General features: G+C 46.6%; 8 protein-coding genes across 17 annotated transcripts; 3 read left to right on the forward strand and 5 right to left on the reverse strand.

Annotated features, from left to right (window-relative positions):
- Positions 1–2498: 2498 nt before the first annotated feature.
- Positions 2499–4282, reverse strand: LOC9653453 (metacaspase-5). Its single transcript, XM_002978466.2, has 3 exons — positions 4055–4282; positions 3564–3933; positions 2499–3505 (listed from the first exon to the last, which is right to left on the reverse strand). Exons 2-3 carry the CDS (start codon positions 3907–3909, stop codon positions 2556–2558), a joined length of 1296 nt encoding a protein of 431 aa, XP_002978512.1. The 5' UTR covers positions 3910–3933; positions 4055–4282; the 3' UTR covers positions 2499–2555.
- A 44-nt stretch (positions 4283–4326) lies between these two features.
- Positions 4327–8075, forward strand: LOC9653666 (2-oxoglutarate dehydrogenase, mitochondrial). The gene is made up of 8 exons (XM_002978316.2): positions 4327–6049; positions 6119–6345; positions 6409–6741; positions 6793–7039; positions 7098–7226; positions 7293–7508; positions 7578–7701; positions 7767–8075. Exons 1-8 carry the CDS (start codon positions 4448–4450, stop codon positions 7991–7993), a joined length of 3105 nt encoding a protein of 1034 aa, XP_002978362.2. The 5' UTR covers positions 4327–4447; the 3' UTR covers positions 7994–8075.
- Positions 8076–8098: 23 nt separating this feature from the next.
- On the forward strand, positions 8099–9254 carry LOC9653454 ((DL)-glycerol-3-phosphatase 1, mitochondrial). 2 transcript variants are annotated; one of them, XM_024683281.1, is made up of 6 exons: positions 8099–8196; positions 8263–8487; positions 8549–8609; positions 8665–8812; positions 8865–8944; positions 8999–9254. In XM_024683281.1, the coding sequence occupies exons 1-6, from the start codon at positions 8148–8150 to the stop codon at positions 9063–9065; spliced, it is 630 nt and encodes a 209-aa protein (XP_024539049.1). In that variant the 5' UTR covers positions 8099–8147; the 3' UTR covers positions 9066–9254. The 2 variants fall into 2 exon arrangements, with proteins under 2 accessions (XP_024539049.1, XP_002978363.1); XM_002978317.2 differs by having other exon boundaries at positions 9018–9215.
- Positions 9255–9363: 109 nt separating this feature from the next.
- On the reverse strand, positions 9364–12693 carry LOC9653455 (probable potassium transporter 2). 2 transcript variants are annotated; one of them, XM_002978467.2, is made up of 9 exons: positions 12391–12693; positions 12079–12325; positions 11719–11970; positions 11605–11655; positions 11267–11527; positions 11145–11197; positions 10968–11082; positions 10659–10913; positions 9364–10604 (listed from the first exon to the last, which is right to left on the reverse strand). In XM_002978467.2, the coding sequence occupies exons 1-9, from the start codon at positions 12475–12477 to the stop codon at positions 9496–9498; spliced, it is 2430 nt and encodes an 809-aa protein (XP_002978513.1). In that variant the 5' UTR covers positions 12478–12693; the 3' UTR covers positions 9364–9495. The 2 variants fall into 2 exon arrangements, with proteins under 2 accessions (XP_002978513.1, XP_024539048.1); XM_024683280.1 differs by having other exon boundaries at positions 11605–11970.
- An 892-nt stretch (positions 12694–13585) lies between these two features.
- LOC9653667 (agamous-like MADS-box protein AGL104) lies at positions 13586–14847 on the reverse strand. Its single transcript, XM_024683500.1, has 10 exons — positions 14650–14847; positions 14541–14597; positions 14466–14484; positions 14363–14412; positions 14278–14302; positions 14174–14235; positions 14013–14118; positions 13902–13951; positions 13716–13851; positions 13586–13665 (listed from the first exon to the last, which is right to left on the reverse strand). The coding sequence occupies exons 1-10, from the start codon at positions 14832–14834 to the stop codon at positions 13663–13665; spliced, it is 693 nt and encodes a 230-aa protein (XP_024539268.1). The 5' UTR covers positions 14835–14847; the 3' UTR covers positions 13586–13662.
- A 105-nt stretch (positions 14848–14952) lies between these two features.
- On the forward strand, positions 14953–16444 carry LOC9653668 (probable isoaspartyl peptidase/L-asparaginase 3). 3 transcript variants are annotated; one of them, XM_024683342.1, is made up of 7 exons: positions 14953–15003; positions 15060–15225; positions 15284–15348; positions 15412–15801; positions 15857–15915; positions 15980–16084; positions 16147–16444. In XM_024683342.1, the coding sequence occupies exons 1-7, from the start codon at positions 14956–14958 to the stop codon at positions 16370–16372; spliced, it is 1059 nt and encodes a 352-aa protein (XP_024539110.1). In that variant the 5' UTR covers positions 14953–14955; the 3' UTR covers positions 16373–16444. The 3 variants fall into 3 exon arrangements, with proteins under 3 accessions (XP_024539110.1, XP_024539109.1, XP_024539111.1); XM_024683341.1 differs by having other exon boundaries at positions 15284–15801; XM_024683343.1 differs by lacking the exon at positions 14953–15003 and having other exon boundaries at positions 15179–15225; positions 15284–15353.
- On the reverse strand, positions 15807–18499 carry LOC9653456 (proteasome assembly chaperone 2). 6 transcript variants are annotated; one of them, XM_024683346.1, is made up of 11 exons: positions 18424–18499; positions 18204–18369; positions 18045–18103; positions 17873–17991; positions 17607–17817; positions 17428–17539; positions 16881–17373; positions 16734–16818; positions 16625–16665; positions 16454–16537; positions 15807–16397 (listed from the first exon to the last, which is right to left on the reverse strand). In XM_024683346.1, the coding sequence occupies exons 1-7, from the start codon at positions 18472–18474 to the stop codon at positions 17294–17296; spliced, it is 798 nt and encodes a 265-aa protein (XP_024539114.1). In that variant the 5' UTR covers positions 18475–18499; the 3' UTR covers positions 15807–16397; positions 16454–16537; positions 16625–16665; positions 16734–16818; positions 16881–17293. The 6 variants fall into 6 exon arrangements, with proteins under 6 accessions (XP_024539114.1, XP_024539113.1, XP_024539117.1 ...); XM_024683345.1 differs by lacking the exon at positions 15807–16397 and having other exon boundaries at positions 16401–16537; XM_024683349.1 differs by lacking the exons at positions 15807–16397; positions 16454–16537 and having other exon boundaries at positions 16563–16665; positions 16881–17095; positions 17274–17373.
- A 2728-nt stretch (positions 18500–21227) lies between these two features.
- Positions 21228–23381, reverse strand: LOC9653670 (citrate synthase 3, peroxisomal). The gene is made up of 13 exons (XM_024683310.1): positions 23253–23381; positions 23029–23203; positions 22892–22977; positions 22740–22835; positions 22628–22684; positions 22449–22576; positions 22285–22386; positions 22155–22230; positions 21962–22096; positions 21847–21906; positions 21686–21783; positions 21520–21640; positions 21228–21475 (listed from the first exon to the last, which is right to left on the reverse strand). Exons 1-13 carry the CDS (start codon positions 23379–23381, stop codon positions 21443–21445), a joined length of 1296 nt encoding a protein of 431 aa, XP_024539078.1. The 3' UTR covers positions 21228–21442.
- Positions 23382–25874: the final 2493 nt, after the last annotated feature.

Here is a 25874-nt window from a genome sequence, read left to right on the forward strand (position 1 = left end):
CTTGCGCAGATGAATGAGATTGCAACAGCTAAACCGGCGGACTCCCCTCGACACTACTACTCACTTTGTAGCTACGAATGCATCGATTCACTGGCTGAGACTCGAGGGTATTTGATGTATTCAAATAATCAAATGGTTTCCAGGGCACTTCTTTCTCACACTTCGTCACGACGAGCTGCGACAGGTTCTGTTTTTTTTCGATTCAGTATATGTGGAGGCCCCTTCGAAAGAACAATGCGGTGTTTGATTTGGTGCTGTTACCACGCGCGCTGGGACAGGATAACGTTGCTTGTACTTACCACAGGCCCGTTCTCGAGGCTACGATCAAGGCGCAGCAGGCTTGGAGAGAGCTGTTTTATAACAGTGGCCACCCCGACAACGATGAAACGCTGCTGGTTTTCTTTTTACCCCCGGATTCCTATCACGGCTTCAAGTTCCAGAAGTACCGATCATCTAGAAAGGTTTCTCAGAAAGCTGTCAGAGGTGAGTGATTTCATATGAGCAAGAAGTATGTGAAGTTACAGTTTCCTTCTTTAGGTGGCCGTGCCGGTATCTGGAAGTCCTTATGTAGAAGAGATGAGCCACGAGATGGATGTGGTTTCTCTAGATGCGAACTTGCCGGGGACTTGGGAAGAGGTTCTCGGCTGCATAGAGTCCAAGGAAACTTTTGAAGATCCACCGGAGAAATCACTTGTCCAAGAAAAGCTCCAATATTTGAAGAGGAAGTTGGCGATAGAGACGAGCTGGACGACTTGGAAAAGATCCGTGACATTGCAGATGGTAGGCTGAAGCGCAAACGTCTTCAATCACTGTGCAAGATGCACAATATCAGAGCCAATACCACCAACGACGAGATTCTGTTTGATCTGGCTGATCTCTGGCAAAGCTCTTGTTCTATATTTGTTTCCTCTCTAAGAACTATGGCTGCTTATGCTTAACATTGATAAATTAGTCTAGCAATCTCGTGGAAAACCAAGAAAGAATGGTTGAGTACAAAGTCAAAAACAATGGCTAAGACTGGCTGAAGTCAGATTTGTTGATGACATACCTCTAGAATTTAGAACCCATATAGTTTACTGAAGAACTACGGAATCAGCAGGAGGTAGATTGGATGAAGAATGCTCAGCTAGCAATAATAAATGGTTCCATGACGGCATGCGTCCTCAGCCTGGATGAGAGCGATCAGGTACGCATTGCTATATAATTTTTGTATCATCGTCTTGGATTCCTCGGCTTTTTTTTGCCAAACACTCTTGATTTAGTGGCAGCACGTGAAGAACAAACACTTTGCGAAGAGCTTGCAATGCCAGACGCATGCTATGTCGGCACGAGCTTTGTCTTTCTTTCCTTCTGTATTTCTTTCGCTTCGGTTTTTCTTCATCTACAGGAGTGGCTCCAACCTGGTGGCAAAGTTCCAGTTTTATGCTCCTGCAACACCACAGAGGTCACCTTGCACTACAGGCTTCCAGTTCTAGAAAGAGGCGGCTAAAGTGTTTTGTCTGGACAGTGTACAATGGAAAAATCCAAATCACGATCATCTTCTGCTACGCCTCGTTGATAAAAACACAATGACCATCAATTTCAAAGCTCGCCACCAATGCATCAGGAATCATCGAAGACAACTTCACGTCGGGAAATCACTCCATAGAACCAACTGCTGTCGTCTATGGATCGCTGTGGAGATTCGACCAGCAGGGACTTCCAGCTGACTTGATCGCCAGGTAAGATTTCTAGCTTGAAACTATCCAAACAAAAAGCAAACAATGATTTTTCCCAGCCAAAACCGAAAGCCAAGCACGGCCTAGACCTCCTCACTGAAGGCTGTCCCTACGCAGTGGATAGACTGAACCTCTGGAGTGCATTGAAGCAATGGGTGACAGATTACACAGACATTTTCTACAAGGACGATGCTTCAGTCAGGGATGACACTGAACTCTAGGCATGGTGGCAAGAAATAAGACAGTTGGATGGACAGACATGAACACAAAAGCAAACTTGACCGAGGCACTCACCACCGTGATTTGGATCCCCATCGTGCCACCACAACTTTGGCCAGTACGCATACACTGGATTCCCAGTGAACAGGCAGACCATCGCTCACAAGCTCATTCCTGACGAAGACAGGACACCGAAGAATATAAGCAGCTGCGAAGAAACGGGGAGAAATTCTACCTCTCACCCTCCAAAGCCGAGGCGACGTTGGTGATGACAACCATCGAGATCCTCTCCACGCATTCCTCCGACGAGGAGTACCTGGGCACGCGGCCGGAACACTGGACGAGCGACAAACGGGTGCTGGACGCATTCGAGCGATTCAAAGCCGAGACGGAGGCGGAAGTGATGGCAAGGAACGCGAAGAACCGCCGCGGCCTTTTCAATCTCCCCTACACGCTCCTTGCCGTGAGCTCGCCCCCGGGCACTGGCCGAAACAGCATCTCCATCTAGATGAACCCTAAAACCCCAAATAGATCTAGTCGTATATTTAAATTTTCCCGCTCTAAGGATTAGGGTTCGTCATACTTTATTTATAATAGACACAATCTCCAAACTCTCATCTAGTACGCCAAGAACTCGCAGATGAAGGGCTGATCCGCGTGCTCGTCGTTGCAATACAGCCCTGGATGCTGCTTGAATCCCTGCTTGGCCAGCAATTCGCGTACCGCGAGCACCAGATCCTTGTTCCCGATGCCTCGTCCATCGCTCTCGCGCAGCACGCTCTGGACGGCATTGCTGAGAGCACCGTAAGCACCCTCCTTGTTCCCCCCGGGCTTCGCATCCGCTGAGGTCTCATCCGATTGACAGCCGCTCACAAGCACCGCCATGTCCGATCTGCGACCCTGGTTCCCACTTCCAGCGTAGGCATCGTGTGGATTCGCGTGCGTTTTCACCGCCGGTGATGCGTACTCCTCCCCCGATTCCTCGAGCTTTGTCTTGAGGAAATCCTGCGCGAGACCACCGATTGCTCCCCAGATCCCCCCCTGGCCTCCATCGTTCCCTCCGCTGCTCTGGAGCCTCTGGAAGAGAAGATTGACGAACTTCTTCACCTTGGGGCTGGCGTCCTCGCCGAAAACGTCGAAGAGCGTGGGTCGGATGTTGCCCACGCTCACGTCTTGCCTGCCGGTCTTCTCCTTGAGGAGATCGATGAACACCGACAGCGGCAGTGACTTGTTCTTGACGACGTCACCATTCTCGGTTTCTTCCTCGAGAACTTGCTCTTCTTCTTGGTCCTCTTGGCGACGGTGGCGGCTGCCCAGCTTGAATGGGAGCTTGATGCCGGATCGGCTCTCAAACGCGCTCTGGACGCCCTGGAAAACGAGATTTCGGAATCCACCACCACGGCCACCTTGTTCTTCCTCTTCTGCGGAGTATGATCTTGATCCAGTGGAGCTATCGCCGACTTGCTCCTTGGCATTCTCGATCAATCCACCGCTGTGGCACGAATCCGAGACGAGCGTGATCCGGCATCCCTCCGGGAGCTTGTCAACCAAGTCGCGGAAATCATCATCTAGAACAAGAAAAATCAAGTTTTTATCAAGATGCTAACGAAGGAAGAACTATCTTACCAGTGATCAAGTTCATGTCGCAAGGAACAATGCATTCGTCGTAGCCCGTATCATCCGGCTCGCCCGACTCGGCAGGAACTCGGACACCATGGCCACTATAGTGGAAAAAGAGGATATCGCCATCCTCGGTCCCCTCGATGAGATTGGCAAGAGCTTTCCGGATGTTGGCGCCGGTGGGCTGGGTGCCCTCGGAATCGGTGTCGATGAGCACCACGATTTCATCCTCGGCGAAGCCAAACTTCTCCACCAGGCTGCGATACATCCGCTTCACATCGTTGACACAGCCGTGGAGCTCGGCCTTGGTGCCGGGGTAATTGCAACCCACCAACAGCGCCCTCTTGCCCATGGATCGATCGATCCGCGAAGATCACTGCAAAGAGGAGGAACCCAGATGCGCAAAAGAGGATTTTTGTCTTAGGAAAAAGAGGAATTTTTCGCTGAGATCTAAGAATGCAGTATCGATTGTGTGGGGAGATCGAGATAGCACTTACCAGCGATGGGATCAATCGATCGAAGAAGGCCACTCCTTTTCTTTCCAGGACTGAGAAAGAAGATAAATACTCTCACATAGTGGCTATGGGCTATGGATTAACTAAATCCAAGTCTCGCTACTTTCTTTTCTAGCTAAAATCCGGAAGAGCGTGTTGTCGGTGACAGTTCCGTAGAGAGAATCTTTTCTCCGTACGAGAGCATTTTGGGGGAATATTCGTGCTTCTTCTACCTGGAGTGAAGCAAAAAATTTCTCTAATGGAAGCTCTCCCTTTTTTCTAGTTAGGGTTTTAGCGGAAGGAAAAAAGGCTCCTTCCTTTGAGTGTCGCCAACGTTGACGTGACTTAATGTAGCCTCCAGATAGATATTTTAGGGCTCCTCTCCTTTGTGGCGCAATGGCGCATCGTCTAGCAGCGCGATCTTCCTCCAGAGCCGCGATTCGGCGGCTGTGCGTGCGATTCTTCCACTCCAGCACCACAAGCAGCGGCGATCGATCGGCGCCGCGCCAGGTACTGAAATATCTCGAGGAATCGCAGCGGCGGCAGCCTTTTGGGGTCCGATCGCTGCCATTCCATGGCAGCCCGCGGTGGATGCAGACGGCCGCGGCGTCGGCGCCCCGGTCCGTGCCCCTCTCGCGCCTCACGGATAATTTCCTCGATGGCACAAGCAGCGTCTACCTCGAAGAGCTCCAGAGGGCGTGGGAGGCAGATCCCAAGAGCGTGGATGAATCGTGGGACAACTTTTTTCAGAACTTCACAGGGAAAGCGGCCTCCAGCCCGGGGGTGTCCGGCCAGACGATCCAGGAGAGTATGCGCTTGCTGCTGCTGGTGAGAGCGTACCAGGTCAATGGTCACATGAAAGCCAAGCTCGATCCACTGGGACTGGACGAGCGGGTTCCTCCTGAAGATCTCAACCCCGCGCTCTATGGATTCACAGAGGCCGATCTGGATCGGGAGTTTTTCATCGGGGTGTGGAGGATGTCCGGGTTTCTGTCGGAGAATCGCCCAGTCCAGACTCTCCGCGCGATCTTAAAGCGACTCGAGCAAGCCTACTGTGGGACGATTGGGTATGAGTATATGCACATCTCGGATCGAGAGAAGTGTAACTGGTTGCGGGAGAAGATCGAGCAGCACGTTCCTAGCAAGTATTCCAAGGAAAGGCAGATCACCATCCTTGATCGTCTCATCTGGGGGACAAAGTTTGAGAACTTCCTGGCACAGAAGTGGACGGCCAAGAGGTTTGGACTGGAAGGCTGCGAGACGCTTATCCCTGGCATGAAGGAACAAATCGATCGAGCAGCGGACCTGGGAGTTGAGAGCGTTGTCATCGGTATGCCTCACCGTGGCAGGCTCAACGTACTGGGAAACGTTGTGAGGAAGCCTCTGCGGCAAATCTTTAGCGAGTTTGCTGGGGGGACCAAGCCTGCCGAGAGTGGTTACAGTGGAAGTGGTGATGTTAAGTACCATCTAGGAACGTCCTACGATAGACCGACCAGGACAGGGAAGCACATCCATCTCTCGCTTGTTGCAAATCCTAGTCACCTGGAAGCTGTGGATCCGGTTGTGGTTGGCAAGACGAGAGCCAAGCAGTACTACTCGGACGACTACGAGAGGAAGAAGAACATGGCGATTCTTCTTCATGGAGATGGGAGCTTCTCTGGCCAAGGTGTGGTGTATGAGACGCTTCACTTGAGCGACCTTCCAAACTACACCACCGGGGGAACGATTCATATCGTCGTGAACAATCAGGTGGCTTTTACGACGGATCCTAGGAGCAGTCGCTCCTCGCCTTACTGCACGGACGTTGCCAAGGCCTTGAACGCTCCTATCTTTCACGTGAATGGAGATGACGTTGAGGCTGTCGTCCATGCCTGCGAGCTGGCCGCAGAGTGGAGGTGCCAGTTCAAGGCGGATGTTGTGGTGGACATAGTTTGCTACCGTCGTTTTGGTCACAATGAGATTGACGAGCCATCGTTCACTCAACCGAAAATGTATCAGGTAAGCACAATCTTTGTCTCGATTTTCTAGTGCTTGATGGTGTTTTTTTTTTTTTTTTTTTTTTTGCAGGTTATCAAAAATCACCCAACTTCATTGGAACTCTATGAGAAGAAACTCATCGAAAGTGGTCAGATCAGTGAGGAGACCGTGAAAAAAATCCATGACAAAGTGTATGGGATTTTAAGCGAAGAGTTCGAAAGCAGCAAAGACTACGTTCCTAAGACACAGGACTGGCTTGCGGCATATTGGTCAGGTTTCAAGAGTCCGGAGCAGTTGTCACGGTTAAGAAACACCGGGTAAGGCTAAATCATTTTGTCTTTCGTCTTCGTTTCTTACATGTGTTGGTGTTCTGACTGCAGTGTTAAACCAGAGGTATTGAAAAATGTTGGCAAGAAAATCACCACTCTTCCTCCCTCGTTTACTGCGCATAGAGCGATCAAGAGGGTGTATGAGCAACGTGCGCAGATGATTGAGACGGGAGACGGAGTGGATTGGGCTACAGCTGAGGCATTGGCGTTCGCAACGCTTCTTGCAGAGGGGAACCACGTACGGTTGAGTGGCCAGGACGTCGAAAGAGGCACTTTCAGCCATAGACATGCCGTGGTACACGATCAAGAAACTGGTGAAAGATACTGCCCCCTTGACCACGTTGTGACCAATCAAAAGGAGGAGATGTTTACCGTGAGCAACAGGTATTTTCTCCAGCTATCTCTTGTTCTGGAGCTAACTAGTTTTTAATGCAGCTCGCTCTCGGAATTCGGAGTGCTTGGGTTTGAGCTCGGATATTCAATGGAAAACCCGAATTCGTTGGTGTGCTGGGAAGCTCAGTTTGGAGACTTCTCCAATGGTGCGCAGGTGATATTTGATCAGTTTTTGAGCAGTGGAGAAGCCAAGTGGTTGCGTCAAACGGGACTGGTGTGCATGCTGCCACACGGTTATGATGGACAAGGGCCAGAGCACTCGAGTGCGAGGCTGGAAAGGTTTTTGCAGGTTTGTGCTCTTGGTTTTTGCGTGACATTCTTTGACGCGATGGTCTTTTACCTTACAGATGAGCGACGACCATCCCTTCGTTATTCCCGAGATGGAAGTGTCTCTTCGGAAGCAGATCCAGGAGTGTAATTGGCAGGTTGTGAACGTGACGACGCCTGCAAACTACTTCCATGTTCTTCGCCGACAGGTAAGCCGAGACGTGGCATTTGGTCCTCCTCTGTTCTAATAAACTTTTGTTTGATCGTGTCGGCAGCTCCATCGCGACTTCAGGAAGCCACTCATAATTATGTCCCCGAAGAATCTCCTTCGCCACTCGTCATGCCGCTCGAATCTGTCCGAGTTTGATGACGTTCAGGGGCATCCTGGTTTTGACAAGCAGGGCACACGATTCAAGCGCCTGATCAAGGACAAGAACGATCACGGCACGGTGGAGCCAGAAATCCGTCGCCTGGTCCTCTGCTCTGGAAAGGTACATCTTTTCACTTTGGTTTGTGGCGGAAAACAAGATTTTTACTTCCATGTTGTCTGTGTTCTTCAGGTATACTACGAGCTCGACGAGGAAAGGGAGCGCGTTGGAGCAAAGGACGTGGCCATCTGCCGCGTAGAGCAGCTGTGCCCGGTTCCTTACGATCTCCTCCAACGAGAACTCAAGCGCTATCCAAGTAAGAAAGCTTGCGGGGTGATGATCGATTGATCGATTGATTGACGCATGGTTTTTTTCTTGTAGACGCGGACGTTGTGTGGTGCCAGGAAGAACCCATGAACATGGGAGCCTTCTCCTACATTGCTCCTCGACTGGGAACGGCAATGCTGTCCGTCAATCGTGGAAGCTTTGGGGACATCAAGTACGTGGGAAGGCCTCCATCCGCGGCCACTGCGACCGGATTCGCTGCAGTGCACAAGATGGAGCAAACCGAGCTCGTCCAGAAGGCTCTCCAAGCGCAAAAAATGTAAAGCTAGCGATTGTTCTTCCAGCTCACAGAATAAAACCCGCGAGAGAGATGATAACTTATAATCAATCACACCAATAAAACTATACACCATTTCCAAAAGACCATGAAAGGAGAGATTCTTTGAGCCCTAGGAAGGAGGAGCTTGGAAGTTTGCGATGAGGACGATCACCCACGTCTTGTTCGACATGGACGGCCTTTTGCTCGGTAGCGTATGCTTTCTTCTCTGGATCAAAGAGAGTTTTTCTTTGTTTGATATCTTGCGTAGCACAGACACGGAGAAGTTCTACTCGGTTGTGCAAGAGAAAATCCTGTCCGGCTATGGCAAGAGCTTCACCTGGTCGCTCAAAGCCAAGATGATGGGAAAGAGAGCTGCCGAGGCCGCGGAGATCTTCGTCCACGACTCTGGCCTCGAGGGCATTCTCTCGCCTCGCGACTTTCTCACGCAGCGCGAAGCAATGCTCGAGGTTATGTTCCCCGAGAGCCAGCTTCTACCTGGTAAACCTCGAGCTCTCGTTCTTTCTCCAAGGATTTGTGTATGATCTTAAAAGCTTGCTAGGAGTGGAGAGACTTGTTGGCTACTTCCAATCTCAGGGGATTCCAATGGCCATAGCTACCAGGTTCTCTCTCAACTTGAGGGAGATCTAGCACGCCGTAACTTTGTGTCCAATGCAGCTCCCACAAGAGGAACTTTGATCTCAAGACGATCAACCACAAGGAGCTCATCTCTCACATGCACCATGTCGTCGTCGGCGACGATCCGGACGTCAAGCTCGGCAAGCCGGCACCCGACATTTTCCTCGTGGCAGCTTCGCGGTTTCCGGTACGAAAGAAAGCTCTGGTTCTTCGATGACCAGTGGGTGATTTTGACACAGGATCCCAAACCCAGGCCTGAGAACGTTTTGGTTTTCGAGGACGCTCCTACTGGTGTTGAGGCTGCTCAAAGCGCTGGAATGTAAGCTCTAGATAGCTCTTCCCTCACATTTTCTTACATGAAGTTCTATGATAGCTCTTTGTTCTTCACGCAGGAGTGTTGTCATGGTGCCAGATCCAAACCTGGACAAGAGCCTCTGTGATCGAGCAGACATTATACTGGAAACTCTGGAGGACTTTGATCCCTCTACGTTTGGGATGCCTCCTTTCATCTAAAACTAGTCCTATATCAACACAAAGATAAGAAAAAAAGAGAGGTCATAGCAAAAAAGACCATAAAGTTCCAAGTTACATATCAAAAACTAGTAAGAAAAATGGAGAGAGATCATATATTGACTGTAGCAAAACAAAAACGGTGATGCCTCGATCGTAGCAAAAAGACCATAAGGTTCGAGTAGGAAATCACACACCAAGATGAGAAAGAAAAAAAGAGAGATCACATAGCCAAAAAACCATAAGGTTATAAGCTATATACACAGCAACAACGCTTGGAACTTGCAAGATCTTTCGTTTTAGTACCACCAAACTCGGAGAGCTTTCGATCCTCGCAAACGCTGGAACTCACTCACTCTCTCACACGTAGTAAGTCATGCCCACCTCGATCAAGCAAATGTGGGGGATGCTCAGCGCCACCGTCGAGTTCCGGCAGTTCTTCCGCAAGAAGTTATACACCACGTCGATGGCGAACTTCTTCACGAACGACGACGCCTTCTTCGCCTTGACGTACGAGTGCCCCAGCACGTACGCCACCCCGGCCTCCTTGGCCTCGATCAGCTCCAGCAGCTCCGCCTTGATGGACGGATCCATCTCCACCGCCGCCTTTGGCAGCTCGAACCTCACCCTCTTCTTGTTGTCCAGGCGAGGGAGCTCCGCCTCCTCCAGCTCTTGCTCCTCCAGCAGCTCCTTGCCGCTCGGCCTGTCCATCCGGAAGCTCACGGACTGCTGCGGCGGCGGCTCCACCTCCTCCAGCCCCGACGTGACGAGCCTCATCGCTGCCCGCGACGGAGTTCCCACCACCGTCATCCTCCCATCCACGGACACCTCGGTGCTCGAGGGGATCCAGGGGTGCGCGTCCTCCATCTGGATGAACTCGCCGATGTTGACGATGAGCATGTTCTCGAAGTCCTGGTCGTCCTGGTGGAGATCCTTGTAGCCGTATCTGAGAATGCACCTGTACATCCGGTACTCCTTGGGCCCGATCCTGCCGATGAGATACCGCTCCTGCGGTGGGACGTGAGGCACTGGCACGGACTTGATGCAGACGAAGACGAGGACTTGGTGAAACGCCGGGAGGTTTGTGACGAAGTGTGAGAAGATGGCGGGGACGCCGGTCACCAGCTCTGTGTATATCAGGCCTATTCCAGGAACTCGGACGATGCCAAGGCTCGGGCCCAGCGTGAGCAGCCACTTCATGGAGACTTTGTTTTGCAAGTCGAACTCGTACTTCTTGGAGGTGCCGTAGTGCCATATGTACATGACCGCCATGAATATCACCGCGAGGACCAACGGGACCCAGCCTCCTTCCCTGACTTTGATCAGTGCCGCTGATATGTAAAATGCCTCGATGGAGCCAAAGAAAAGGAGAAACGCAGCTGCCAGGAAGATGCTCTTCCTCCATACCATGACGATCACCAGTGACATGAGAAAAGTGGTGACGAACATAACCGTGACAACGGCCAAACCTGAAAGGACAAAGATCAATCACGCATTGCAAGTGAACTGGAAACACACCATACCATATGCGTGGCCGATGAGGATTGTATTCCTGAATCCGAGTGTCACGGCAAGGCAGAGAAGCAGGAGCATCCAGTTGACTTCGGGAATGTAAATCTGCCCGTAAATATCTTTGGATGTGTGGACAACTTTCACTCGTGGAAAGCAACCCAGAGATAGGCACTGCTTGATAATCGAGAAGGTTGCAGAAATGACTGCCTGGCTCCCAACAATGGACGCGAGCGTGGCAATGACGAAAACTGGCCAGTACACAGTTTCTGAAGAGATTGTCAAGGCATTAGACCACAAAGCACGTTTCAAAATTTTCTTACTCGGTATGGATTTGTAGAAACTCTTCAAAATGTCATCGTGATTCTTGGAGAGATACGCCGCTTGTCCCATGTAGGCAAGAACAAGACAAGGATAGACTACACACGTGAACGCAATCTACGAAAATCGTGTGCCGTCAGGAAAAAGCACAGCATTCATACATCTCCAAACAAAAGTACCTTGACAGAGAGCTTGGAAAAGTGTCCCAAATCAGCAAACATCGCTTCCGTTCCTGAAAAGAACAGGAATTAAAAACACTCACTGGTGAGGCGGAGTGATGGTAAAGTGATGCGAAGCTTACCTGTGATACACAAGAGAATGCCCCCCAGAGAAGTCCAGCCTTCCACGCCCGTCTTTCGTAAAAAGTTGTACATGTAGTAAGGTGACAGAGCTCGAAAGATTCCGGGATTCCAGGCTGCGATGTTATAAACACCGATTGCCGCAATACAGAACAGCCACGCTATCACGATGGGTGCGAAAATGAAGGCAACTCTATGCGTCCCAAAGTGCTGCAGCGCAAACAGCCCGATCAATATCAAGCACGCAATAATGTGGACCACGTCTGCAAAAGGACCCAAGACAATCGTGAGTGGCAAGTTGTGCGAGAGGGAATTCTACAAAGGAGAATTTTCGACGTACGTTCATGGTGCTCGGTTTCTGTAGAATTGATTCCGGAAACAGCGGAAAGAACTGGAAAACAAAAGGAAAAAACAGTCAGCGTACGGCTTTGACAACGTTTTACGAAGGCCGGACCTGATATAGGTGGTGTAAGAACTCCATCGCCAATGACCATACACGTCCCGAGGAGGACTATCGCAAGAAGACTAATTCGAAGATGTCTGTGCCTCTCGAGGAAAGCTTTGAATGGAACGCCTCCAGACTTTCTGTTGGTGCGCCCTCCTTCCAGCTTGTAGGTGGATAAATCCTCGTCCGCGGGCTGCTGGTTTGGTAAAAGGCTTAGCTTGGCATGGCGGCACAAGAGCGAATACAAGGCGAAAGTGCCACCTGATAACACAGACAAAGAACTTTAAAGTTAGACTAGCCACGAAGAAGGAACGCTAAGAAAAAGAAGAAAAAAAACATGGAAAAAGCGAGCGAGAGAGCAAAGCTAACCTTCCCCATTGTCATCGGCATTCATGACTATGAGAACATACTTGATGAACGGTAACAGCGTGAGCGTGTAGATGATGAAGGAGAGAACGCCCAAAATCTCCTCATCATTCTCGTTGAGCCGCAATTTCCCGGAGAAGGTACTCCGATAAACGTACAGCGGGGACACGCTAAGATCGCCATACACCACTCCAAAGCTCTGGTATGTCAGGCACAAGAGCGCTCTCAGCGAATTCCCCTTCACGGCTTGCTGCAAACCAGAGATAGACAATGGAGAGATTTACTCCCACAAATCGATCGAGCGGCCACACGAACCTTGTAATTCGTTTGCAGCGTCGTCCCTCCCGCCGACGCCCCGGGAGCCGACGTCGCAGACTCCGGATCCAGACCCGCCGTCGACATCTCCCCCCTCGAATCGCTAGCGCCGCCCCCGCACCGTACGCTGCCGCATTGCGCCGCGCCGCCGCATCTATGCCTCCCAAGATCGAGCTCCCGCCGCGAGGGATCGCGAATGACGAAACCCTTGACCTATAATCTTGGATGAGAAGAAGAAAGGCGCCACTGGAGAAGCACGCACAACACTCCCTCCACTCTCTAGCTAAAACTCACATAAACATCGTGAGGTACTTTAGGGTTTTGTGTTAATAAACAGTAAAGCGATTAAAGAACACGTGTAAAACAGGGTAGGTTAACAGCTGTAAGAAAACCTGTTTAACCCGGGGTAGAATATGCTCCCTGGGATGATCGTGGCCGTCCACGTTGGACCGCCCATAAGTTATTTTACCTGGGACCTACTTTGACCACCCAAATCTAATTGCTGTGACCCACTCGATCCAATCGAGATGCCCTCTTTTCCTTTTAGCTTTGTGGAGAATCATCGTGATCTGGAACAATTGTGCTAGTTCGTGCGTATAAGCGTGATAAATTTTGGGGTTTCTTACGTTACCTCAAAAGTTTTGGGGGTCGTGTATCCCTATTGACAATCCAATCGTATCCGCGGAAGCGGATGAATGGATCCATTGATGCAGACTTATAGTTAGCCACCTTTCACACTGGCGGTGATCGCGCGTCTGGAGAATCGCCCAAGCGTAAACATCCATCCTCGTCAGCACAGCACAACATATGTCACATTTCAGTTTGACCACGTGTTCACTACATCGAGAAAAAAATTTCAATCTTTACAAACCTTGGAGTGTCCTGTCGAGAAAAAATTTACAATCTTTACAACCTTGGAGTGTCCTGTCGAGAAAAAATTTTCAGTCTTGACAAGCTTGGAGTGTCCTGTCAATCCCATAGACGGACTTTGCCTCTCTTTACTTTTTCTCGTTACTTGCATGCTTTTGTAGTGCCTTTTAGACCATATTAGCGAAGTCAAGAATCGGTAGTTGCGTGATCCTTTTCCAAGACCATAGACTTGTATTTTAATAAGGTTCTATCAAATTAAAATGCAGCACGACTCATAAAAATTAAAATGCTACAGTAGACATTAACCTATTAAACGTGAACCATAACAAGAGGTTGAGTGTTTCAATATCAAAACAAAGTCTGGATGAAACATTGTTAGACAAAAAACTCATCTCCTTTGCATCACTGTAATTATCTTGTAGTTAAAGTGTTTCTTACTAATGAAAGTTAATTACCGTGGGAGTATAATCGCTAGAATCAAAGAGATGAGGCTCCTGTTGAAGATTTTGAACTTCAGGAAAACCAACTTGAGGCTCGTGACTCATAGGATTCAAGTGATCTCCCATAAATAAAGCTTGATGTTGTTCGTCCCTGATTTAACAAAAATTAGGCCACCAAATGAGAATAAACAAATTTATTACCTAAAAAGACTTAAATTCATGTCAGGGTGCAATTTATTGTAGTCAAGGATCTGAAGTAAAAAAGAGAAAAAAGAGATAAACATAATTGCAAATTATTTTAAATTATAATACCTTGAGCAAGCTAGCCTTCTCCATAACAGTTTGTATGTGGAGCTCCATTTGATGTAGCTCTTCATAATTTAAAGAATCCAAGCTAGCACAATCACCTTGAAACAACCTTAAAACAAACATGATATAATCTTATTAATAAGAATTTCAAAGTTCAAACAAACCTTAAATGATTTTGAAGTATTTGGTTTTCTTGTTGCAATCTTGCTAGCTCCTTCTGTAAAACCTAAAATATATATGAATAGATACATGAGACTAAATTTCTTACCTCAATGTCTTCAAATCCCATCCCTCTACTTAATCAACAACAGATTAAAACATTTTGAACGTGAATTGAGAAATTAAAATCATACCTCGCAATTTCATTGTCTCCCTTCAGCTTCCGTATCCCTCTGTTCAATTGCTGTTTTAAAAAATGTTTAGACATCTAAAATACGAGCAAAATAAAAATTCCACCTCCAGATTTTCCTTCTTCCTGAAAAATAAAAATGCATGTTATCATAGATGTATTAAAAAGCAAAGCAGCCGTACCTTTTGATCCTTTCAGCAAGAGGTACATTCGCATAACGCATGATAATCTCCTGAATCCTGCAAATTTCGATCAAAACAAAGCACAAGAAAAGAAAGAAAGATACCATACTTCAAATCACTTGGATAGTGGATGAGATGATCCACAGGAGAGAACATTATCAAAGCAATGTCTATATCACACAAAGTGGCCAATTCCTGTGCTTTTTTCACCAATCCAATCTTTCTCTTTGCAAAAGTAGCATGCCTGCTGACACTATTCTCTATTCTCTTTATCTCTAATTTCACTCTCCCCATTATCCCCAAAACCCCAAAAGAAAGCTTTCGAATCAAAGAGCATTAAAAGGCGCATTAACTTAACAAAATGCTTAAATTTAGATAATGGTGTTTACTACCTAAATTAAGCAATCTAGAACAAATGGCGCCTATGTTCTTGGTGTTACTCCTGGGAATCTCTGCGACATTGGTAAGCATTCTTCCTCCTGATTGTCACTCTCTCACTCGCGATCGATCTCCTACCAGGCGCTAGAACAGCGCCAAAATCTCACATTTCCTCTTGCGATCTCGACCTGGTCGTTCGTCGAGGCTGTGCGATCCGCCCGGCGAGCGCTGGAGTCCGGCCGCTCGGCTGTGGATGCCGTGGTGGAAGGCTGCTCCACCTGCGAGAGATTGCAGTGTGATGGATCTGGTAGGTCGAATTTTTCTTGTTCTTGGCGTGGATTTTCAATGCTGTGGAAATATTTTAGTTGGCTATGGCGGTAGCCCGGATGAGAGCGGTGAGACGACGCTGGACGCGATGGTCATGGACGGGGTATGGTACGTCCCATCTCGATCCATTCCTGGGATTCTTTGGTTTTCACGAGAGATCTTGCAGACTACCATGAATGCTGGCGCTGTGGGATCGCTTCGTTTCGTCAAGGACGCCGCCATGGCTGCCAAGCTCGTCCTCCTCCACACCGAGCACACGCTCCTCGTTGGCGACCAGGCATCGAAGTTTGCGATCTCGATGGGACTCCAGGGACCAGTGAATCTCAGCACCGATGAATCGCTTGGCAAGACGCGATCGTGGGTGGGGAATTCATGCCAGCCCAACTTCTGGAAGGATGTGGTTCCGGATAGCAAGCTTTCGTGCGGACCTTATCACACTTCTCCGCCATCGCCACCTTTGGAGGCCAAGCTTGGGTGTGGTGGCGATTCCACGAGTTTGTCACGAGGAATAAGCTCTCACAACCATGACACGATCTCCATGGCAGCGATCGACAAGGCAAGTCACAAAAGTTCTTTCCTTTCTTTCTCTTGAGATTGATCGTTTTTATCAGGAAGGAAACATAGCAGTCGGGACTTCCACGAATGGAGCTACTCATAAAATCCCTGGAAGGTTGTGTTCTTCCGCTTTTCTCTCCTCCTCCAAACCTTTGAAAGTCTCGCTCTTGTCCATCCAGAGTTGGAGATGGACCGATCGCTGGAGCTGGAGCTTACGCTGATTCGGAAGTTGGAGCTTGCGGAGCCACTGGAGATGGAGACGTGATGATGCGCTTCCTCCCATGGTAACTCAACTCTCCTTCGATGGTTTGTCTAGATCGCTAGTGATTCTTCTCCGTTGAATCAGTTACCAGGTTGTAGAGAGCATGCGCCGGGGCATGACTCCTCAGCAAGCGGCAGACGACGCCATCGCTAGAATCCGGCGAAAGTACCCCGACTTTGTTGGAGCGCTCTTCGCGATTAACAGGCAGCTCGAGCACGCTGGTGCCTGCCATGGATGGACGTTCCGCTACTCCGTGTGGAGCAAAGGAATGGACGTTGTGGAGGTGATAACAGTGCTACCGAGCGATTGATCAAGTTCATTCCTGTGTTTGGGTGCTGTAAATCACAAACTTTAATCCATTGAAACCACAAGCTTGCAAAAACCGAGTCACCAGATAACACTGAGGCTTTCTTGCAGCCCATCTTCTATACGTAGGCCGTAGGCACGCAAGCGTTACTCTGGAGGTGGTGAACTACTGAGAGATTATGAATGCTCCCAAAGGAGAGAGAGCAAAACCAGTGTGTGCTGTTAGGCAAAAAAATCTCTTACACATTGATAGTACCTCGTTATTTGCGACGAGCAAAGAATGAGAATGTCCAATGCCTGTGAGAAGAAGAAAACCAAAACAGAGAGCTTGCTTAAAACCTGAGCTCAGATCACACACTGCAGACCTTGGTGACAAGCGCATCACCAGCCAAAATCGATGCCTCCAAAGCTTTTCTAGCGCCTGTGTTCCTCACTCTCTCGGAATGAACCCTGCGAAAATAAAAATCAACACTAAAAGGAAAGCTCGAGAAAAAACACGAGAAAAAACTTACTCTACCACTCCAATGCGTTTGAGCACACAGATCGCCGTCAGCGACACAAAGGTGTACATTAAAAGGCTGTTCATCACCGCCATGGTCTAGAGGCCACGACCGCGACCGCGACCGCGACAGCAAGCGCAACCGCGGCAGGCTTTCCATTCACCGCGGCATCCTCTCTGCGACCTTTCAGCCATCGTCTCCCACAAAAGGGCCTAACCGCCACGTGTCTGCCACGTTATAGGCATTAGAACACCAAAAAGATAGAACTTTCCCAAGAACTCCATTCCCTGAAAACTTGCGTTTAATCTGCGTCAAGAATGGCGAAAATTTCATGCCTGCCATACCCGCAAAACGAAAGAACGAAAAAAGAAAAGAAAAGAAGGATACCGGTTTGAAAAAAAACACCTTGTTATCATTTTGCTTGCTCAATAGATGGAAAGATCTGGGGGTGCTCCGTAAACTGTTGACCACGACAAAGGTATCCTCCAGTTCTTGCATTCCTTGCCTGCGTAAATGTGTAAGTAGTTAGCATGGTTGATCCAAGAACGATAGGACATACCATTGCAAGAATGGAAGAATCTATCGCAAGCGCTCGCGAGGAAGGTAGCGTCTGGGATGTTATCTCCTTCGGCACAGTAGCACAGCACTGACAGAACTTTCAAGCCTCTTTTCTGTAGCGGAAAACCAAGGCAAGGAAGATTTTAGACAGGTTTTCACCACTTTGAATGATAGAAGTACCTTGAAGGACGTGAACAGAGCAGTAACCGGCAGCCGCGAGAGGTAGTCTTGGTCATGCTCTCCGAATCTACCATCCATCGCATCTCTCAGCACAGAAAACTCGAAGGGCTCGGTGTGCTGACCGGATTGTTTCACGTCCAGCCAGCCTAGTCTCTCGCACAGCTCGTCTTTGCCATCTTCGCTGGCGCTGGTTTGATAGTAAACTTGAGGCCTGGAAAAGGAAGGAGAAACGCATTAGCAAGTAAAGCAAGAGGATCGGATCGTACCCAGCGTTGTGGAGAAGGTGTCTCTTTCCCGAGTCCAAGCCGGATAGCACGACGACGTTTTCAAATCCCTCACTCTTCGCCCAGTCGGCCAGATTCTCGGCAAACTTAAGCGTGGAGCCCTGAAGCATCTCATATAATCTCAAGTGATTCGTGAAAAAGTTCTAAGTCCTACCTTGACAAGAGGCGATCGCTGTTGCAAGACTGTGATATCACTGGCAGAATCCACGTACACTGCAAAAGCACAAGATAGCATGAGACGAGAAGAAGAAAAGAAGAGCAAGGAGGAAAAGAGGAGAACGAGAGATTCCTCTACTTCTCTCTTGAAACTTACATTCCATTGCGACTGCTAATTCGCCCCGAGGCTCGGGACCAAATGGATCATTTTCCACGCACGGCAACACATGAGGATCATCCAAGAATCCGACCCTGGGCATTCCATACGTCGAAATCAAGAGATCCACGGCGAGCTGGCCCGCATTTCCAATCGAGAGCGCCGGCTGATCGCAAGAAATCAGACAATAAGCGAGGCAAAGGCCTGGATTGAAACTCACCAGTACGAGCGCCTTGCGTCGCAGCCGAGCCCTGTCGCCACAAAACTCCATATGGACGAAGAACCCTAAAGTTGCAGGTTAACAAAAAATGGTTCAGGAGTTTTTAATCTCATCTTAGGTCAGATGGAGCGCGAGTGGCGACTCACGACTTAGTTACTCATCATCACCACTGAGCATCGAACCATGGACCTCTCAGTCCACAAGCCAACACCTTAACACTGAGCCACATGACTCAGCCTTGTGAAGATGCAACACATCAATACTTTTAAAGAGAACACTCGGGTTTAAAATTAGGGCTTTTCAAAACCAAAATTTCTCGTGCGTTTTTATGTTTAAAAGGTTAAAGAAGAAAGAGGGGGGGATTTTAGGAAATCGTCATCCTCCTTGGTGGTGTGTTTGGTGAGCTCCTGCTCCTGCTACTGCCGCTTGCACGACTGTATGAAGCTATGTGTGTGATCAATCACCACGTTGATGTGTTGAATCTACCCGCAAAACGAAAGAACGGAAAAAAAAATAAAAAAGGATATAAATTCCATCCAGTTTGAGAAAAAACACCTTGTTATCATTTTGCTTACTCAATAAATGGAAAAATCTGGCTATAGTGCAATTTATCTCTCTCCTCTTAATAGTTATTTTATCTTAATTAATCCCACAAGGTTCTAAGGATATATTTAAAACTGTGAGATGTCAATGTCTTCATCGAACAATTGAGGACAATTAAAAGTATATTATACTTTTTGGTAGCTAATAATTAATGGGAATCTAACTTATGCCATTTTCTCTAATATTAGAGTAATTTCTCTTTCTTTAAGCCACTTGGAAAAAGGGGCAATTGCTTTATAAAAGAGCTTTTAGTGGCTATTTTATCCCAACTTATCCCATAAAATTCTAAGGATTCACGATAATAGTATATCTAAATTTCATTTTCTAATCACATTCACTACATTATAAAATTGAAAAGTTTAAACTTTATAGTAAAAACAATGTGGCTATTGCTGCTATGCCAAATTTCCTATGAAGTTGAAGATGTTGCAAGCATAGAAGTCTAGAATGGGGAAAAATGTGTTTTTTATTATAAAAGTTTTGAATAATAGTGGATTTCATTGTGGAAAGTCTTGTCAATATGAATTTCATGATAAAAGCCATAATATTTAACTTATATTACTACAATATATGTCAACACATTTATGATTAGAAGTTTAGAACTAACCAAACCTGCCACTACCCCTGAGGCTTCAAGTTGCAACCCAAGTCGGAGCTAAATGGGAGTGAATTTGGAGTGAATAAATGTTCATTCCACTCTAATTCACACTGCAAGAACAATCTCTATTACACTTTACTTTAATATTTACTTTAACAACCACTGTAAACACCATTGCAACACACATGCATTCTGCACTTCAGCTTCATAAGCATGGGATGGCATCAATTATGCACTCTACTGCAAAATACTCCATGCCATGTTATTACTAGTATTTCTATGCCACATCACTAGTGCCACATCAGCCATTAACATGACTTTTGTTTTTGATAGATTGAGATGGTGTTAGTGCCATGTTGTTTTTGATGGAGATTGCCAAGTTATGTGGGTGAGCAAGAAAAGAGGCAAGGCAAGGAAAAAGAGGCCTTTCTTCTCGCATTTTCCAGTTAAGACGAAGATAGTTCCAATCCACCTGACAAAATTCCCAGAAAAAACCAAAGAATTTCATGAGTCAAAACTCATGACACTACCAAACCAATTCTCTGTTGTTATAAGCCACCATCATCTTAGTTGATCCAAACTTCTTTGGAAATATATCTTGTTTGAAGCTAGCTCTCCTCAATGCAAAGATTCCAGCAAGCAAGTACCATCATTTTCCTTTGATCGATCACCACCACTGTGTTCCTTGATTGACCACCACCACCACCATCTTCCTTCATAGACCATCACCATCATCTTTTTATTTCCTCGATCACCACCATCACCTTCCCTGATCGTCATCTTTTTCTTGATCGACCACCACCATCGTTCTCCTGTTTGCAGCCAGCTCTCCTTGATGCAAAGTTTCCGGCAACAGAGTCATCGTCTTTCTTTGATCCAGTCGTACACCTCCATCGCTGCTCGTACTTGACACTCGGATCCATCTCCTCAAACTCATGGGAGACTATGCAACGCCCGACTTCACCCCTGCTACCAACGACGAGCACATCTTTACCAGCAATCTTCCTCCTGCAACAGTCCTGGAGCTTACGATCCCTCAGTACGTTTTTCAAGGACTAGAGAGTTACCTGGACAGAGTAGCGATCGTGGACACAGACAGGATCCCACCCAAACAAAGCTGCCATGGCCGTGGCAATCCAGCCTTGGCAAGCAATTGCCACGGATTGCCCAGGCCATAGCAGCCATGGCAAAGGCCATGGATTGCCACAGCCATGCCACAGCTAAGGCCGTGGATTGCCACGGGCACAGCATTTTCAGCACTGCTGCCTGGAACGATCCATCCAGAATCTAAATTGTGCAAAGAGAGATCGCGAGGGAGATGTGTGATGCCAGAAATGGAGCTGGAATCCATGCAATAGAGAGCGATCATGGTAGTGTTCCTGAGGCACCACACATGACGGGGTTTGGCAAAAAGGGGTACTTGTGACGCACGCGAGAGATGCAGCTTGGTGAGGGTGAGCAGCATCACCAAGGCCCGGCTGCTCAAGCTCAATCTGTTTGGAGTACTGCACGAGCTCTAGAAGGCAAGCGGTTTGCCTTTCGGCGCATGGAGGAAAGACGCCTAGGGAACGTTGTTTGCTACAAACAGCATGGATAAAGGGACTAGAGAGAAGATAACTTTCATTGCATTCCATGTAGGTAGGTTCCCATGCTTCTTAGTTGGGCTATATATATATATATATATATATATGGTGGTAATGTTTCTGGTTGATAAACTGGATCTTGATCTCCTTGTTGATGTTTCCCAAGGCCCATGCGGTCAAATCACATGCGACAAACTCCAGAATTTAATGGGTAAAAGGGTAATTATTATTGTCATTAATAATGCTGAAGCCATTCACCAATGTACAACTGGATAATGCACGTTAAGGACAGCAAATGCAAAATTGGCTTACTTGACGAGGTCTCACAATCTTGTTGTCACGCAAGTCAAGGCATTCTTTCCAGTGTGCTAGGTAGCCAACAACACGAGCCAATGCAAACAGGAGTGGAAAGTTTCCTTGAAATCCAAGAGCTCTGGAATATGAAATTAATGCAGTTGAAAACATTTTCAAAACTTACTTGAAAACAATCCAAGAGTAAAAGTCGATATTGGGATAAAGTTTCCGCTTGATGAAGTACTCATCTGAGAGAGCGGCTTCTGCTAATGCGTCTGACACCTTTAAAGTTGAAATATAAGTGTCAGGCTTTTTCTGGTACTTTTTCTTTTCTAATATACTTACCTTGATGAGCGGGTCATGCCCTACAATCTCAAATGCATCCTCTGCCAGCTGCCGAATTACCTGAATAAAAGAAAGATAAGAAACTTTCAAATGTAAAAGTGAGCAAAAATTCAACCTTGACACGTATTTCATATGCCTTATGGATTCGATGGCCAAATCCAAACAACTTCTTCTTCTTGTTTTTTACAGCCTCTAGATAGGCTGGGATATTGTCGACGGTTCCAATCTCCTGAATCATGTTTGCACATGCCTACAACATAGTAAAAGTACCACATTCTTGCAATCAGGAAATTCCTTGCAAATTTTACCTCATTTGCAGCTCCGTGAAACGGGCCTCCTAGTGTTGCAACTCCTGCTGCTAAACAAGTGTATAGATCCACGCCACTGTTATTGAAAGAGGTAAAGTAACAGTTAAAGCTGTAGTCTTAAAACACTTGCCATGACACAAGGTGTCGTATAGCAGCAGATGAACAGCTAAGCTCATGTTCCATATGCACAATGAGCAGCCTCTCAAGAATGCGAGCCAATAGCGGAGAAGACCTGGGAAAAAGAGAGACCAATTTTCTTACAGCTTGAGTATATAAAAACTAGTGGAAGGTGACCTTGTTGGGCTGGTATTATGGAACATATGCATGTAGCGAAAGTTGGCAACGTATGGAAGCTCAGAAGATGGATTTGGCAGAACCATACCCTCTGCATGCTGGAATATATGTGCGATATAAATAGGTATCTGATAAACAGAAAGATATAATTCGGTAGCATTGAATAGCTAGAATTTCACCTGACCAAGTACGCGTGCAATGAGCTGGTCTTGGACATGTTTGTCCTGGTATGCACCCTAATTTCTAAACCATGTTAGAAAGCTGATGAGAAAGATGAAATTACAATATTACCACATCAGGCTGTGGGTAAAACGAAGACATGGAGCTAATAGCAGTTGCCAGCAACCCCATTGCGTGTGCATTCTTTGGCTGACTCTTTATCAGGCCCTGATAAAACGAAATATAAAAAAACGTATGATGGATCTCTTAAAATGTATGCTCACCAGAACTCCTTTGTGACAGCAAGTTTCCTTCCTGACGCTATCCTCAAATCTCGAAAGCTTGGCCTTGGATGCCAAATCTCCATAGACTGAAGCACGGAGTGACTTCTATACGTTATTTAGGCTGAAAAACTACTTACTTAGAAGGTAAGCAACTTGTAAGAATGTGCAATGTTGTGCAAGTTCCTCTACTGGGTAGCCCCTAAATTTGAGCGTCCCGTCATTCCCATTGGCGAGCGAGATTGCAAACTTGGTGACTGCAGTGTTGAAATATCCGGGGTCAAATAGCAGCAGATCACCATCTTGTGCTGTGGCCTGCATTCAAAACAAAATGACATGTCTAAAGACAAACATGCATTGCTACCTTGTTGACCATTTCTTTGGCCAAAACAATTCCACCCTGTTTGATCTCAAGCTCAAATTCAAGCCCTGTCCTGGTATCTGCAATTGTGAGTGAACCAGGGCCGCCACCCAGAGCTTGATGCTCATCCATGATGGTTTTGATATTCAGCTCTCTGAAGTTCTCTGCTCTATATATGCATACTCTAAACCAGGCGTGACATCGGGACATTGGGACATCAGGACATCGAGACATTGGTGCATCCTAACATGGATCACATGCTCATTGGCGTTTTCTATAAAAGCTGGCATCTGATAAAGCCAGCAAAAAGAACAATTCCGCCCTGCTTAATGTCAAGCTCAAACTCCCTGGTATCCTCAACTGTGAGTATAGCAAGACATTGGCGTTTTTTTATAAAAGCTGGCATCTGATAAAGCCTGCAAAAAGAACAATTCCGCCCTGCTTAATGTCAAGCTCAAACTCCCTGGTATCCTCAACTGTGAGTATATCAAGACATTGGCATTCTTTTATAAAAGCTGGCATCTGATAAAGCCTGCAAAAAGAACAATTCTGCCTTGCTTAATGTCAAGCTCAAACTCCATATCAAGACTATACTGGGCACCACAAGACTATAAACAGCATATAGATAGATAGAGAGCTATCAAGACATTGGCGATAACTTTGGAGACCTGCGTTGGAAACACACTCATGTGGCCCCACATGAATAATGTTAAAAAAGAGATGCCATAAATCCATTGCATTCATGTAGACAGGGTCCGTGCTTCCTCGTTGGGCACAAGGGGACCAGATAAACTTTTTGGAGGGTCACTTACACCCATCTTGATCTTGCGGACGGCTCAGATGCAAACTAAATGTCCCAAGTAGAATATTCTTTTCATGATTCATGTGATTCATGCCCATCCCGCATGCGCATGCTAGAGAGTGCAAGCGGCGTCATAGCGGCAGCAGCGTAGGCACTCTCGCGCCGCTTGCAGCTCAGCTGCCAAGCAGGCGGTGGTGGGCTGCGATCGTGGGCGCAGCGGCGGCAAGCTCAAGCGTGGGCAGTGGCGGCCAGTGGGCTCATGGCTCGGCAGCCATGGCAGCAAGCTGTGAGTGGACAGCACCAAGCAGTGAGCATGGGTAGCAGTGGGCGGTGGTGAGCAGCATGGCTAGTGGCTTGCTCATGGCTCGTGAGTAGGAGGCTGCGAGTTGTGAGCTGTGAGTGGGGTGCAAGCCTGAGCAGGGTGAGGCAAGTGCATGGGTGGGTTTGTGATCTACGTGGTGTGAAGAGGTGGCAAGGCAGTGGCAAGTTGCTGCAACGATGAGCTGCTAGTGAAGGTGTGGGCGTGGGGCTGAATTGTTGGTGATTAAGTTCATGTATATGTCTTATGCACAGCATATGAGGTGCATGGCATCGGCATTATATGGGCATGTGTACGCTTTATGTTTTCTTGAACTAACTAAATATCCAACTACAAGCACATCGCTTAAGCAAACTTGTAGATAATAATAGATATACTAAGAATATGCTTGGATATTTTAGGTATTATTCATTTAGATTAATCTTGTATTTACAATTTGTAAACATGTTTATAATTTATAAACTTTTCTAAACACCTTATAGAATATTCCCATCTAATGGTAATCTTGTTGTTATAAATATTTTTATAATTAAAAAATTTCTTAAATAGGGTTTATTTTGAGTAAACATTCTTTTATTAAAACAGTTATGTAATATTTAAAATAAACAAACAAACCAAATGTAATGCATAGAAATGTTTTTAGTAGATCTAAACATAACTTTATAAGCTCAAAATAAAAACTCAAAGCGTAAAGGGGATTGTAGAAAATTTATAAACTTTAACAATCTAAGTCTTATTGTAGACATTTAGTTGCACATTAAGTTTGTGTTTGTTTTTCATTGGAGATATGCTATTGTTAAGAATGCTTAAAATGGTAGGAAGAAGTAAAAACAAGACTAGAGATATTTTTATATATAAAGTTGATACTAGTGTGTCAATTCGATCAAATAAATTATCTGTATCATGCCAATAAAACAATTCCAACCCATGAAAACACTAGTATTAACTTTATACATTCTTGTTTTTTCTTCTTAGCATTTTAAACAACGAAAGTATTCTTAGCAATAGTATATCTACCACTGAAAAAACAAACACAAACTTAATATGCAACTTAAAGTTCATAAATTTTCACAAGTTTTTATTTTGAGCTTATGAAGTTATGTCTAGATCTGCTAAAAGAATGTGTAACAGTTTGTTTCAGTTCTGTAAACTTAATGTCAAACTAAATATCCTAAACTTAATGTTCCACTCGCAAATACATTTAGTTTACATCTGAACTGTCTCGAAGATCGGGTTGGGACATGGCGGGGGGGGGGGGGGGGGAGGCAGGAATGTTGTGCTTGCCTACCTGCCTCCTCTGGCTGGAAAGCCTGCAAAAAGCCTGCAAAAACAGCTGTTTGATGTCTTTTGTAAAAGCTTGCATCTGATAAAGCCTGCAAAAAGAAAAAGATTGAATGAAAAGAACTAACAGATCGCTATATAGCACATGTACATTATTACATAAATATGCAATTTTTTATTCTCTAAGAGTTTTTATTATTCACGTTGGTTGTTGTGTCTAGCT

Source organism: Selaginella moellendorffii, unplaced genomic scaffold (assembly GCF_000143415.4).
Source record: "Selaginella moellendorffii unplaced genomic scaffold, v1.0 SELMOscaffold_37, whole genome shotgun sequence".
NCBI lineage: Eukaryota > Viridiplantae > Streptophyta > Lycopodiopsida > Selaginellales > Selaginellaceae > Selaginella > Selaginella moellendorffii.